The sequence below is a fragment of the Olea europaea genome, unplaced genomic scaffold (assembly GCF_002742605.1).
Source record: "Olea europaea var. sylvestris unplaced genomic scaffold, O_europaea_v1 scaffold1075, whole genome shotgun sequence".
Classification (NCBI taxonomy): Eukaryota; Viridiplantae; Streptophyta; class Magnoliopsida; order Lamiales; family Oleaceae; genus Olea; species Olea europaea.
Window position 1 is genome coordinate 203,201 of NW_019228104.1, and position 12,871 is coordinate 216,071.

The 12,871-nt window shown below is 32.0% G+C and overlaps 1 protein-coding gene across 1 annotated transcript; it reads right to left on the bottom strand.

The window, feature by feature from the left end:
* Positions 1–6,704: 6,704 nt before the first annotated feature.
* LOC111373140 lies at positions 6,705–9,574 on the bottom strand. The gene is made up of 2 exons (XM_022995620.1): positions 9,377–9,574; positions 6,705–7,311 (listed from the first exon to the last, which is right to left on the bottom strand). The coding sequence occupies exons 1-2, from the start codon at positions 9,516–9,518 to the stop codon at positions 6,914–6,916; spliced, it is 540 nt and encodes a 179-aa protein (XP_022851388.1). The 5' UTR covers positions 9,519–9,574; the 3' UTR covers positions 6,705–6,913.
* Between the last annotated feature and the right edge of the window lie 3,297 nt (positions 9,575–12,871).

Consider the following 12,871-nt stretch of genomic DNA (forward strand, 5'->3'; position numbering starts at 1 on the left):
TGCATCTAGTTCTTTTGTTTTTAAATATCAAATCTTTGATTGATTGAATCAAATTTGAAAAATCATTATATTCATCAAAGTTTCTAATCTCTCTCTTGATACCCATTTTATTGTTATTATTCATTAAAAAAGAGAAATATTTTGAGAATATTTTTGAAGTTTTATTACAATTATTTCTTCTTTAGATTTTCATTGAAAAACTTTGATTGATTGAATCAAATTTTGAAATCATCATATTCATCAAAGTTTCTTTTTTATCTAACATTTGAGCTATCATTTATTATTATTAATTCAAGTATTAGTCTACTTAATTCATTAAGAGAGAAATTCCATTATAAATTTATTGCTATAAACTTGTGGGTCATATTGAGGTCTCATGAAAGCTCAATAGTGTAAAGATCGGTGCTCCTTCTTGTAAATCATTGTGTGGGTCATATTGAGATTCCATAAAACTCAATAGCATGGGTCATATGGAGGTCGTCGATAGTAAGGGTCTTTGTTTTTGCTGTTACAGAATCCCGTGCTACGAAATGAATCTAGTCACCATCCAATTTAGGCATTCTGTAGAACTTAATATTGTATAAGAATTGATACTCCTTGTTTGTAAGTTATCGAAAGCGTTGTAAATGGCTGAATTGCACCATAAAGTCAATCAATATAATGAAAATATCTTGCTCCTATAGAAAGCTTGGTAATAGAAGACGTAAATTATTGATTTGAATCGAACGTTCACAATTATATCGTTTACATCCTCTCAACCGTTTTTCTTATCATTATTTCATTTATATTTATTATTTGATTGATCTACTTGCTTTTATTTGCTTATCACATATTCTTAGCTTACTTGCTTTTATTTACAATTCATTCAATTTTTGAACTTTTCAAATTCTTTTCAATTTTCTACACCTTAATCATTTTTAGTATTGTATGAAATTGACAATATGTATGCTAATTTATTTGCTATTTCATGCTCTTAAGGCAAAGTGCGAATGTTTTAATTTTTACTTTTTAACACCAAATCGAATCTTATCCTCGAAATTGACCAAGAATTAAACACTTGATGTATATACCTAGCATGATTATATGTATCATGATTTTCTACAATGGTGGCAATTTTTCATTCAATACTCAAGTATAAAATAGAGTTTAAACATTAAATTATTGAACTAGTGTTTAAAATGAGATCTCACAATACAATGTAACATACAAAGAGTAATGCTATTCGTAAGTCGTGCCAATGAACAATAGTTGCAATGGAGTTATGAACAACAATTCATTACCTCATGAATTGTTGTTCATTAGCACTGCATACAAATAATATCTTCTAGTTATAAAATATTTAATATCTACCGTTGGGAAATTGTGTCAAACTACCTTCCGACGATAGTGTAACTCGGTATAATTTTTCCAATCATCATTGATCAAATGACTGAACTAAAAGTTTACACCTCAATGAAAATAACTCGACCCTAAAATCATTTGGATTAATGGAAGAAGTTTGGGGTCCGTTTGATTGCAAGAATAAATTTTGGGTGGAAAAAAAATGAATTTCAGGGAATTGAATTATCTAGAACTTGTTTTCTTGGGAATTGTCAATTAAATGTGTTTGATTGATATAATTTTTCACCTGAAAAATGTTGAGATTTTGGTTCTTTTGGTGTTCGTTTGACTTTATTTTTCATGAAAATTGTTAATTTAAGGGATATAATTTTTTACAATTGTGGATAAAATTTCTTCCCATTGTTGAAAAAAATAAAAATAAATAAAGCTGGTGAGAATTGATTTTCCACCAATTCATGGAAAATGCATATGTGGGGGAAAAGATGGAAAAGATTTTCCATGAAAATTTTGGCTATCAAACATGCCAAAATGGTGAAAAATAGAATTTGAATTCCATTGAAAATGAAAAATGTTACATATCAAACATGATCTTAATTTAATTACTGCTGTTCATAGCCCATTTACCCTCCTCTTGGACGGCTTATAAGTGTCGGCCCACTTAGTGATATACCTAATCCACTTATTTACGTATATTGGGCTTGGCCCATTACCGTACCCTAATATTCTCTCATATATGTTGCCTCGTTGCTTTGGGTGACCGAGTGTTATTGTGCTTCTCCTTCCTTGAGTGAGAAAGGCTACCTTTCTGTGTGACTCGCATCTCTCATTTTCTTCCTTCCCTTCTGCCTTCGTGGCTCAGCGGCTATGATTATACAATTTATACTTCCTATTGTGTGTCCTTTGTGGGAAAACCAAAGCAACCAAAGAGACGGAGTGGTTGGAGGTTTTAGGTTGGGTTTTCTTGAGGGTGTCGATTGATTGGATCCATACTGAGCCCGGAGAAGCCATTGGTGGCAAATCTTCCGACTTCCGCAACATCTATTAATAGTTCACATCCACTTGTTATTTACCAACCACAATGCACTATTGATCGTTTTAAATGTGTTTCGAACTCAAGAATTAAAATTTATTATTTAATGGGATACATAGGTTGTGTAAATTTGAAAAGAATAATAGGTGAATCTATTGGCCAATCAAAATACTAAAGTTCTTAGATTATATGATACAGAATTTTACGCTTGGTGGTAAGATTTCTTTGAAAATTTTATACTGTAGTCCTAATTACCGAAGTTTAAAAAATTTATTTCTTTGAAGAAGTGTTATTCTAGATTTTCCTAAATAATGGATGGGCAATTTACAAAAATGTCATGAAAAATGAAAGTTTCAAAAAATTTGTCATTTTCACTTTATATGAGCAAAAATATCACTTTTTTAGGGTGAAAAAGTCCATATTACCCTTAATGACACATTTTTAGTAGCATTTAATGCTTGATTTGAAGGAAAAGTATTGATTTGATGTGATGATTTAATTTTTGTAGAGAAAACATGGATAAATGTGTATTTTATTAAATATTATGAATTTTTGTTAATAAAAAAGGGTAAAAGAAATTTTAAAATAAAACATAAATTACAAACCCTAACTTTTCTCTATCTTCTTCATTTTCATTAATCAAGAAGACATTTTTGTTACGTTCTTGATCCATTTTGAGAAGTTAGTAATTACAAATTATTTATATTTTACTCTTATAACTTTTTGTTTTGTAAATGTTAAATACAACATGAGCATACTTATTTGAAATTTTTGAAACTATTATGCATTGATTTTTTGTTTTGGAGTCCTTCACAAAATATTATTATCACCATTAAGGTTTTGAGTAATTTCTTCCAATCAAACCAAATATTGTTTTCATTAAATGTCTTTTTAATGACAAGGCCAATCTGACATATTCATTTTGTCATTTGGCAACTCAATAGTAATGACCACACTTAATGTGTTGTGCTGTGCTGTGCTGAAGAAGCCTGAGTTCTACCCGCTGCCGTCTGCTTCCCGACATTTTCGATAGTTTAACAGTCGAGTTTGACATTTACAAACCGTCGGGTTAGACGTTTGAAATGTCGAACCCGACATTTACAAACTATCAGGATATACAGTTTTACTGTCAATTTGGACACTTCAAAACGATAGAAACCCTTGATTTGACATTTTGCTATTGTACGGATTTACGTATTATGCAGTGCCACTTTCAAGTTATTAAATGCCAACATATTGATTTTAAATTCTTATCACTGTAATCTCAACATTTCAGGTATTAGTAATAATTTGAGATTCATGGTGCTCAACGCTTACCTCCTCGTCGTCTGAGAATAAAACGATGGAAAATTCAGCGGATGAACCCAGTATCAGTGGATGCATATTGAGTTGAATGGTTCATTGCTGGAAGTGGATGAACTCATTGTCTCGTATCAACTAACTGTTTCAATACGGGAGTCTCACAACAACGTCTCTAGTCTTTCAAAGGGTAGTTTATGAACATGAAATCCTGCACTAGTATTTAAAATTGGCCAAAGAGGATGGTTAATTAAGGTCAATTAGTTCCCAACTACCAACTTATTTTCATCACATCTCAAATTTAATTTGATAGACAATTGGTGTGATGCCTTGAATATCTAAGTGTACTTGTATTAGTCAGACTTATAATTTGCAAAAAATGATAAACTTACAATCTCTATAATTTTCATTTATAAACTAAGACATCTGCATTGGTCAAACTTATAATTTCCATTTTTTCCAAAGCGAGAAACTTATAAAATGTACCAATTCTCTCATTTTTCGAAAGCGAGAAACTTATAAAATGCACCAATTCCATTTTTCAATTGCACAACATCCCGACATATTCAACTGTCAGTCCCGACAGATGTTTTATTAATTCCCGACAGGTGACGAAAACGTGCACAGCATTAAAGATCAGGTTAACGTAAATGGTAAACTGCAGAAGAAATAAAGAATAATAAACATAAGGAAAATTTTATACCACAATATCTTTGATATAATATAATTAATCCTCCAACTCTAAGGTCGTTCAAAATACTTGAAGAGAGGAAGCAAAACCTTGTATCTTTTTCTTATCCACTTAAAAATGTTTTTTTCACTCCCCACCAAATAAATTCTAATTTGCAACATTGTAAATAGTAGACTCAATTGACAGTGCATGATAAACACCATTTCGTAACATCCGCTCAACCTTCGGTGTTCCCCATCAAATTATTGACTTACATTATTATATTCAAATTATATCGTCATTACCATTTCTGATTCGTTTACAGACAAAGAAATACATGTTCAACTTTACAAGCAAAATACGAATCCATTTACGACATACTGTATTACAACCCGACAGTTCATATGTCGTACCCGACAGATTGTCTCTGTTATTCTTGATAGTTGGACCGGAGTACATAAAATACACTACTTGGATTATAATGTTGGGGCAATTATATCAAACTGACTTCTTTGAACACTTAACATCCTACTGAAAATTTTCATCAAACGCCAAACCATGAAAGGACAATTACAAAATGGAATGTAAAATATAGCGATTTTCTAAAATAAAAATTTGAGCAATAATTACAACACTAAATTCTCAAACAAACAGACCAGCTCATGTGATAAGCCCGTTGAAAGAACATTAACTTGAAGATGCTTCTCAGTGTACTTTACAGCTAACCAACCTCTATGGCCATTATATATCGCAAAATGTGCACATCTAAAAATTCAGAAACAAATCAAAATTTGAAAAACAAAAGCATACACATGCAAACATACCACATATCTAAAATCAATTATGTAAAAAACTAAAATATCACACATGAACAAAAACCCAATTTGGACATCACCATTTTTGCTTTTCCTTTTGATTCTGTAGATTTAAAGAAAGTTGGAGAGCTAGACAAACAATCTTTAGCTGGCCAAAGGTGCGAGTGAGACACTATCACACAAATGGCGGACGTGGCACAGTTGCAGCGCGGTTAGGGTTGAAAAAAAGGCCCGACAAGTTTTGATTTGTGAAAGAGTGAAAAGTAAAGGAAAGAGAAGAAGAAGAGAAGCAACCTAACTACCTAAGGGAATGGCCATCGTCGACGTCGGTCCGGACGGAGCAAAGAAACAAGAAGTTAGAAGAAGGGAGAGCTAGAGTCGGTTGGAGAGGAAAATGAAAATCTCCATCAATTTTTTCATTAATTAGAAGATAAATTGTCAACAATTGAGTAGTGAGATGAGAGATGTGATGTTTTAAAATTTTTTGTACTATTTTTTCATCTAGTCAAATCTATATTTAATGAAGGATGTGAAGGGTATTTTGAATTATTTAGAGGGGCAAAATTGTCAAAAATTGACAATCTTGCAATGACTTTAAAAAAGTGACATTTTTGTAAATGAAAAGCCAAAAGTTGACACCTAATGTAATTTCCACATAATGGATTGGACAGATAGTAGTAATTTTAGTCCGGAGCGTGCACCCTGCCCCAGCTTGGGGACAGAGGTGAAAACAAGGACGCTATTGGAGGGGTGTCTGCCCTGACAGGCACCTCTCCAACATGGCGCCCCTGCTTTCACCCTTGTCCCCAAGCCCGGAGAGGGGGTTTTATCCTTTTAGTCCAAGTTATTAGAGACAGCAGTACAAAGACTGCAATTCAAAACATTAAAGTCCGTTTGATTGTAAATATGAAATTTGAGTGGAAAGAAAACAAATTTCAAAAAATTGAATTGCCTAAAAATTATTTTATTGAGAATTGTCAATTATTGTGTTTGATTGGTATAATTTTCACTTAAAAAATATTGAAATAAGTGTCTTTTTGTATTGAAAATTGTCAATTTAAGAGATATCATATTTTACAATTGTTCCACGAAGTTGTTTCCATTGCAAAAAAAAAAAAAAAATTCCAAGAAAACCAAAAATATTCAAAAATCATCTATCTTTTAGCGTTCGTTTGGTTTTATTTTACATGAAAATTGTCAATTTATGGGATATCCTCTTTTACAATTATTCTTAAAATTTGTTTCAATTGCAACAAAAAAAGTAAAATAAAATAATTAAAAAAGAAAACATGAAAAATCAATTCCCACCATTTTGGTAGTGGGAATTGAAACGTCATGAAAAGCAAGAAAATATTGACGTGACGGTCAAAGTGGGAAAATCAATTCTCTATAAAATTTTGTCAATCAAACAGGTCAAAAGTGAAAGTTGGAATTTATTTTCCATTTTTCATGGAAAAAATTAGTCTATAAAACATATCCTTAGTGACAAATCTTGCCTAGGATGATAAAATATCAAGAAAAATGAGCAGGAGAAAAAATTAATCAAAGATATGATAATATCTAGCTAGCTAGATGGCAAAACACTTTATTTATAGCTTAATACATTCTATCCACACAAAGCAGTCTGTCTACCCATATATATATATATATATATATATAGATTTATATATATTGATAGTGACCTTCCAGTCTTGATTGCCTGTACTTAACAGTGCAGTTCTCGATACAACAAACAGCTTATTAAATATAACTCATTAATTAAGGAATCCCTATTATAGGAAGAAAAGGAAAATAATAGCTAGTTGGTGCAAATCCCCATTCACTAGGCAGAGGCAAATCCACTGTTTTGGATGCACCAAAATCCTCATTTGCGGTTGCTACACATTTTCCCTGGTCCTTTAAGGCCAATGGGCATGATTTGTAGAAGTTGAGAGATTTGTGTATAGTGTAGTAGCCAGATCCATCTGCTTTATCAATTGTGGACACAGAATTTTTTCTTGGAGTGTAAAGCTGGTGTGGACCTCCCATGATCTTGGCCAAACAGTTGGGTGAAGCTGAGGAGCCTGAGGGAAGTTTGATCTCAAAAGTGCCATCTTCTTCCGTGTATGCTGCAGCCAATTTTTTCACATTGGCACATTTCACCAGCACCTGAATGCCTGAAACAGAAAGAAAGAAAATAAAGTAAAATAGAGAATGTATGGGGCAGTCATCGGTTACGTGACGTGGCAATACAATGGACGCAAGCTTTTCTCTATTATGATCTGCTTCTTATATATATTTTGGAAGTTTTTTTGAGATACAAGGAAATGGTTCAGTTTCAGAGCTAAAGATCGTAATTCTGGTCATTACTCTGTACTCGTCTTCTGCATTCGACAATGCGACAACTGTTTGCTTCTTACTCTTCCCCATTTCAAGATTTCCACCTAAAGTAAAATGTGCAGTATCCAGTCCTAACTTCCTGTCTGTCTGTCAGCGAGCCGTGCTCATTTAAAAAATTTACTTAAAAGTACATTAATCTAGTTGCTCAACTTTTTACTTGAGACCTTGACCCAATAAAAACTAGTTCAATCTAGAGTATAAAAAGACCAAACATAGCAACTTACAGCTTGGCCAAACATAGGAATTTAAAGCTTGACTTAGGGGTGTAAGCAGTCCGATTTTACCGATTTTTGACAAATTTTCAAATCAAACCGTTTAAACCGGTTTGAGAAAAACTCAAACCTAAACCAAACCATTTTGAACGGTTTGAAAAAAACTCAAACCTAAACCTAACGATTTGGTCCGGTTTAAAACCGTCGATTTCGTCGTATATTTTTTTCTCTGTCTACTTTTATGACATTAATACATTGAATTCAATATAAATTTATATTCTACTAACAATAAATCTAAAACAATCTAAGCCTTGTTTCAACTAAATTTTTGGGACCAAAAAAAATGAAAATTTAGACCATATTTGTTGACCTGTTGTTTCATGCGTGGGACCCAGCCTCCTTTTCAACAATCAATTTTCTCATTATGATAACATGAAAAATATAGGTCGAACAAGGGCTAAATATATCTACTATAACTTTAAATATTTACTAAATCAAAATGAAACCACAATAAACTAAAATATAGTTTTTTTTTTCCATTTTTGTTCACATTTTTTAGGCTAATGATGTTGTGATAATGTTACAATACAAGTCTATTAAACGAGATATAAAACCTAAAAAACATCAATCCAACAAGACCTCGTGAACATCATATTTGAAAAAATGTTATTGATTAGACAAAGAGAATAATCAATCACAATAATAAAACAGTTATTTATAATATCTAAACATAACAATTACACAAGCTTACATTTGTATGTTGTTATGAAATGCATTTAATTTCAAATTCTTACCTCAATTTGCTCAAAAAAATTATTGATTTGAAACTTTATTTGTAGTAAATATTATCACCGAAGGCTTATAATCTATGTCTCTGATTTGGTGTAATGGACTATAATTCAACTTTGAAGAGGCGTAAAAAATCTGAAGAAAAAGTATGTGTGGTGTTGGTGGCTCAAGACTTTGTCGGGTGTTGGCTGGAGTTCATCTGAATTTTGAAGAGGAAAATGACTTTTGATAGATTATGTTAGTTTTGAGATTATTAGATATAAATTAGGATTATTAGGTAATAATAATATACATGTATTAGAAAATTAGAAATTGACAAAAATACCTACAAATGACAAAACTATTGAATTTTATATATTTGGATGAATTTTCAAAAAAATTTATTTTTTTCATTTTTTTTATTTTTATATATTTTTTGTCGGTCCGATTTGATTTTAAACCACAATTAAAATTCTCAAACCTAAACCAAACCATTTTGACCGGTTTGGTTTGGTTCAAAACCATTTCGTTGACCGGGTCCACGTGGCACCAAACCGACGGTTTCAAAAATACGATTTCAGTTCGATTTTACAATTTTTGCTTACAACCCTAGCTTGACCTATCCTTGTGAAGCACATTAACAGAATATTTGGTGTTTAAAAGCAACTTTCACTTACTGTTGAGTACAATAATTAAAAATGTCGATCTTAAGCTCAACTAAAGATTTAAACAAATAAACGTATCACCCTCCAATAAAGCTTTTGGATAAAGTGAGCGTAGAAATAAAGTCTTAGAATATTCAAGATTCTACTATACATATCAGATTTAAAAAAATAAAAATTGAATTCAGGCTAAAAAGTACCTGAGAGATCATAGTGGGTATTACAATCCAGGCAAGTGACTGATCCCTTGAGGACATGGCTAGTGGAGAGCTCAATCTTTGCAAGAGCCACAGTGAAGAAGAGAGCAATTAACAACTGATATTTCGCCATGGAAGCTAACATTGAAGTTTGTTCAGTGTTTGTCTATGTGAAATACATTGGGAAGAAGCTTCATTTAAATATTGCAGGAAGTATCATACCAGTACTAAATGAAGGGCCCTAACGCTTTAGGTAGTTGAAATTCATAAAGAAGAGCATGAATTTTTTCTGAGCCTAATTAATTACTACGCAGCATATATAAAGTACTTATTGACTTTGTGTTCCAATATTTATTTCTTCTACTCACGCAATATATCACTTTATTCATTTATAATTGCTGATATTTTAAGTAAAAATATGACTCCAAATACTAGAGGTATAAAGTGGATAAACTGCTAAAACTAGAGACATTTTTGTCCGCTCGACCCAATTCAACCAAGTTTACGCCTCTAAAAAACCACATTCATTTACAAATCAATAATATTTTATATATTGAAGATTGTGTTTCAAACTTGGAGTTTCTGGTTAATTAGTATTAAATTGTGAAGTTTAATTATTGTCGTTGTGCAGAGCTAGTATGAAGATCAACCTCTATATATATCTTGAGGCGAACCTTTATAAATTTTTACGTGTTCTTGTGTCTATTTTCTTTCCGTGATTTTATTGTTTTTAATAAATATAGAATTAAAGTTTTTAATAATCAACGATTAGATTGTCCGAATAAATGTTAAATGAGGAATGACTTGGTATGAAATGAGAGAAACAGACAAACGGGGCCAAGAGAACTAGATCTTATCAACATCATATTCACGGAGCCATTGCCAAGGACACTTAAATCTTATCATAAAGGATAGTCTGACCTAATGTTTCCCCTATCTACTCCTTTTATTTCCATGTAAAATATTTCTAAAGAACAATTTTTTTGGAAAATAGGGCGAGTTGCATTTACCCTTTTTGCTCGATACTTAAAACTAGCATTAGAGTTTTCATTTAATTTTCCTGATTTTCTAGACTCAGAATTTCACTCCCAAATTTTACTATCTAGAGTCGTGTCACTAACAAGACACACGAATTATTAACCACAATTTCGCACAGAACTCGACTCTAGCGATTAAGGAATAGGAGAAAAGTGAACGCCGAGAATTAAAACGTTAAGAAAAATAAAACGAGACCAAATATTGAACCAAGTATAAAACTAAAACTCCCCAAATACAATTTCTTCAAGGAAAAAAGGGGGAAAACTTTGAATTTTTTCGTGTTTGGATGTAAGAAAACAGTTCAACAAATTAAATACATTACACGTATTGTTCACTACCTGGCAGTAACCATCCTCATACCTGGCAAAATATAATAAAGCATTCAATAAAATTAACAAGACAAAACATGAAAAATGATTTTTTTTTTTCCTAACTAGTCAATCTTTTTAATAAAATGAAATTTGTTACCAACTAAATTTATTTTAACAAATATGATCATTGAATCATGCAAAATAAGTATAGTGCTATTTTATTAAAATAGACTCCAAGAAAATATAGACAAAAAACTAGACTTTGCGTAGTTGATAAAAATATCTAAAATGATTCAAAATATTGTATAAACTAAAAACCAAGGAGATGCGTGTTTAAATTGTTTATACACGTTCAAGAGAGAATACTCTATATTATATCAAAATTTCAAAGAAAAAAAACAGACATTATTGAAAAACGATAATGGTGATATATACGTTTATTTGCGTGAAATCTAAACATAATTTTGACTTACCAAAATAGAATTTGAGAAGTAAAACAATAATAGTTACTGAATTCGAATGCATGAATATGGATTCATCTTTTTCGATTCTTAAACGAAAGCAAGTTATTCTTTTGAATCAAACCTCGCAGAACAAACATGTAAATAATGTTAATTAGTTTCTGAAATCAAATCATAATTAAGAGAAATCAGAAAATGAAGGAAGAAAAATGCAAGTGATGAATTTTTGGTCGATGCAAGTGTTTGGCACTTCGTCCTTAAGATGAATTTGCCCTGCATCGGTGTTAACGGTTTTTTTACAATCATCTCCCAAGATAAAACGACCACGTCAAGCTATAGGAGCACTCCAAATGACTTCGACCAACGAACTCGAACGGAATTCCCTCTCTACCAAGGAAATGCATGAAAATGCTATGGAATTAAAAAGGAGAGAATTGCAAGAGGAGAATGTATGCTCAATGCAATTGGTGCACCCAAAACAATGTCTATAGGGTCCTATTTATAGATGTAGAAATGATGCAAATGAAATAGTGTGGGCCAAAACATGCACCCTTTCGAAAAGTTGCAACACTTGGCCAAAACCTGAATCCTTTCGAAAAGTTGCAACACTTCATTTCTTCCAACTTTGGTCCGCAATTTCTCATTCATTCGGAATTGGTTTCGAGATTTCAAATATACCATGACGATCTACTCGACGAGTAGAATAAGTTGGTCTATTACTTTTGTAATTTGACCATCGGATCAAGTCCGAATATTTGGTCGAAATTGACACATAGTCATACTTTTTCATTTTCCACTTTTACACACCTTTTCATTTTCTAATTTTTGGTTAATTATTTGAACCAATTCCTACAATCTCCCACATGAATGGAAATTGGGTACGCATATGCAAATGAAATGATATGATACAATGTAGAGATGGTGCAAAAAAACACTGCATCAGGGAAGGTAGCTTCTGGCCTTGAACTTCTTTAGTGAAATACCATCGGACTTACTCGACTAATTGGTGAACGTGATGTCTTGAACCATTCAGCTTTTAGTGTAAGTCAAGACAACGATACTCACACAATGTTTTCCCTAAACCGTTCATGGTTCTCATGACTTGGTTCATTTTGGCCTCGAACCTTTCTTGGTTCTGCGAGTGTTTAGAGAATTTAAACCTTGAATAATTCTCATTGAAGCTGCCACACTTCACACTCACATAGTTGACCTCCTATTAAGAGTATTCTGCCCTACTCCACTTGACTTAATCAAGATATAAGAATCATTAAAATATTATCTTAACATCTTACAACTCTGCAAAAAGTACTTTAATATTATAGGAATGAGTTAGGAAGCTATTTTCCTAAGTGTTTCGCAGAATCTTCATAACTTAGTTGTCCCTTTGAACCAAGATCTTGGGATCTCCAGTCAACAAGGTAAGGTTACCGTTACAAGAACTCTAACGTAATAGGCTTCAATCTCATTCCCTTCGATATGTAGTCTTCTTGATCTCTCTTAGTAAATCTCTTTTAAAGGTACCACGAGTTTACACCATTGAGATCAACTGCTTAATGGTATTATGTCTATGACTTATACGTCTAGATCTATCATCACATGTGACTTAGTATCTTATCAAATATAGCTAGCCAACGATCAATTTATTTGATAGATACAAATTATCGCCACCAAAAAATCCTCTCATGAAG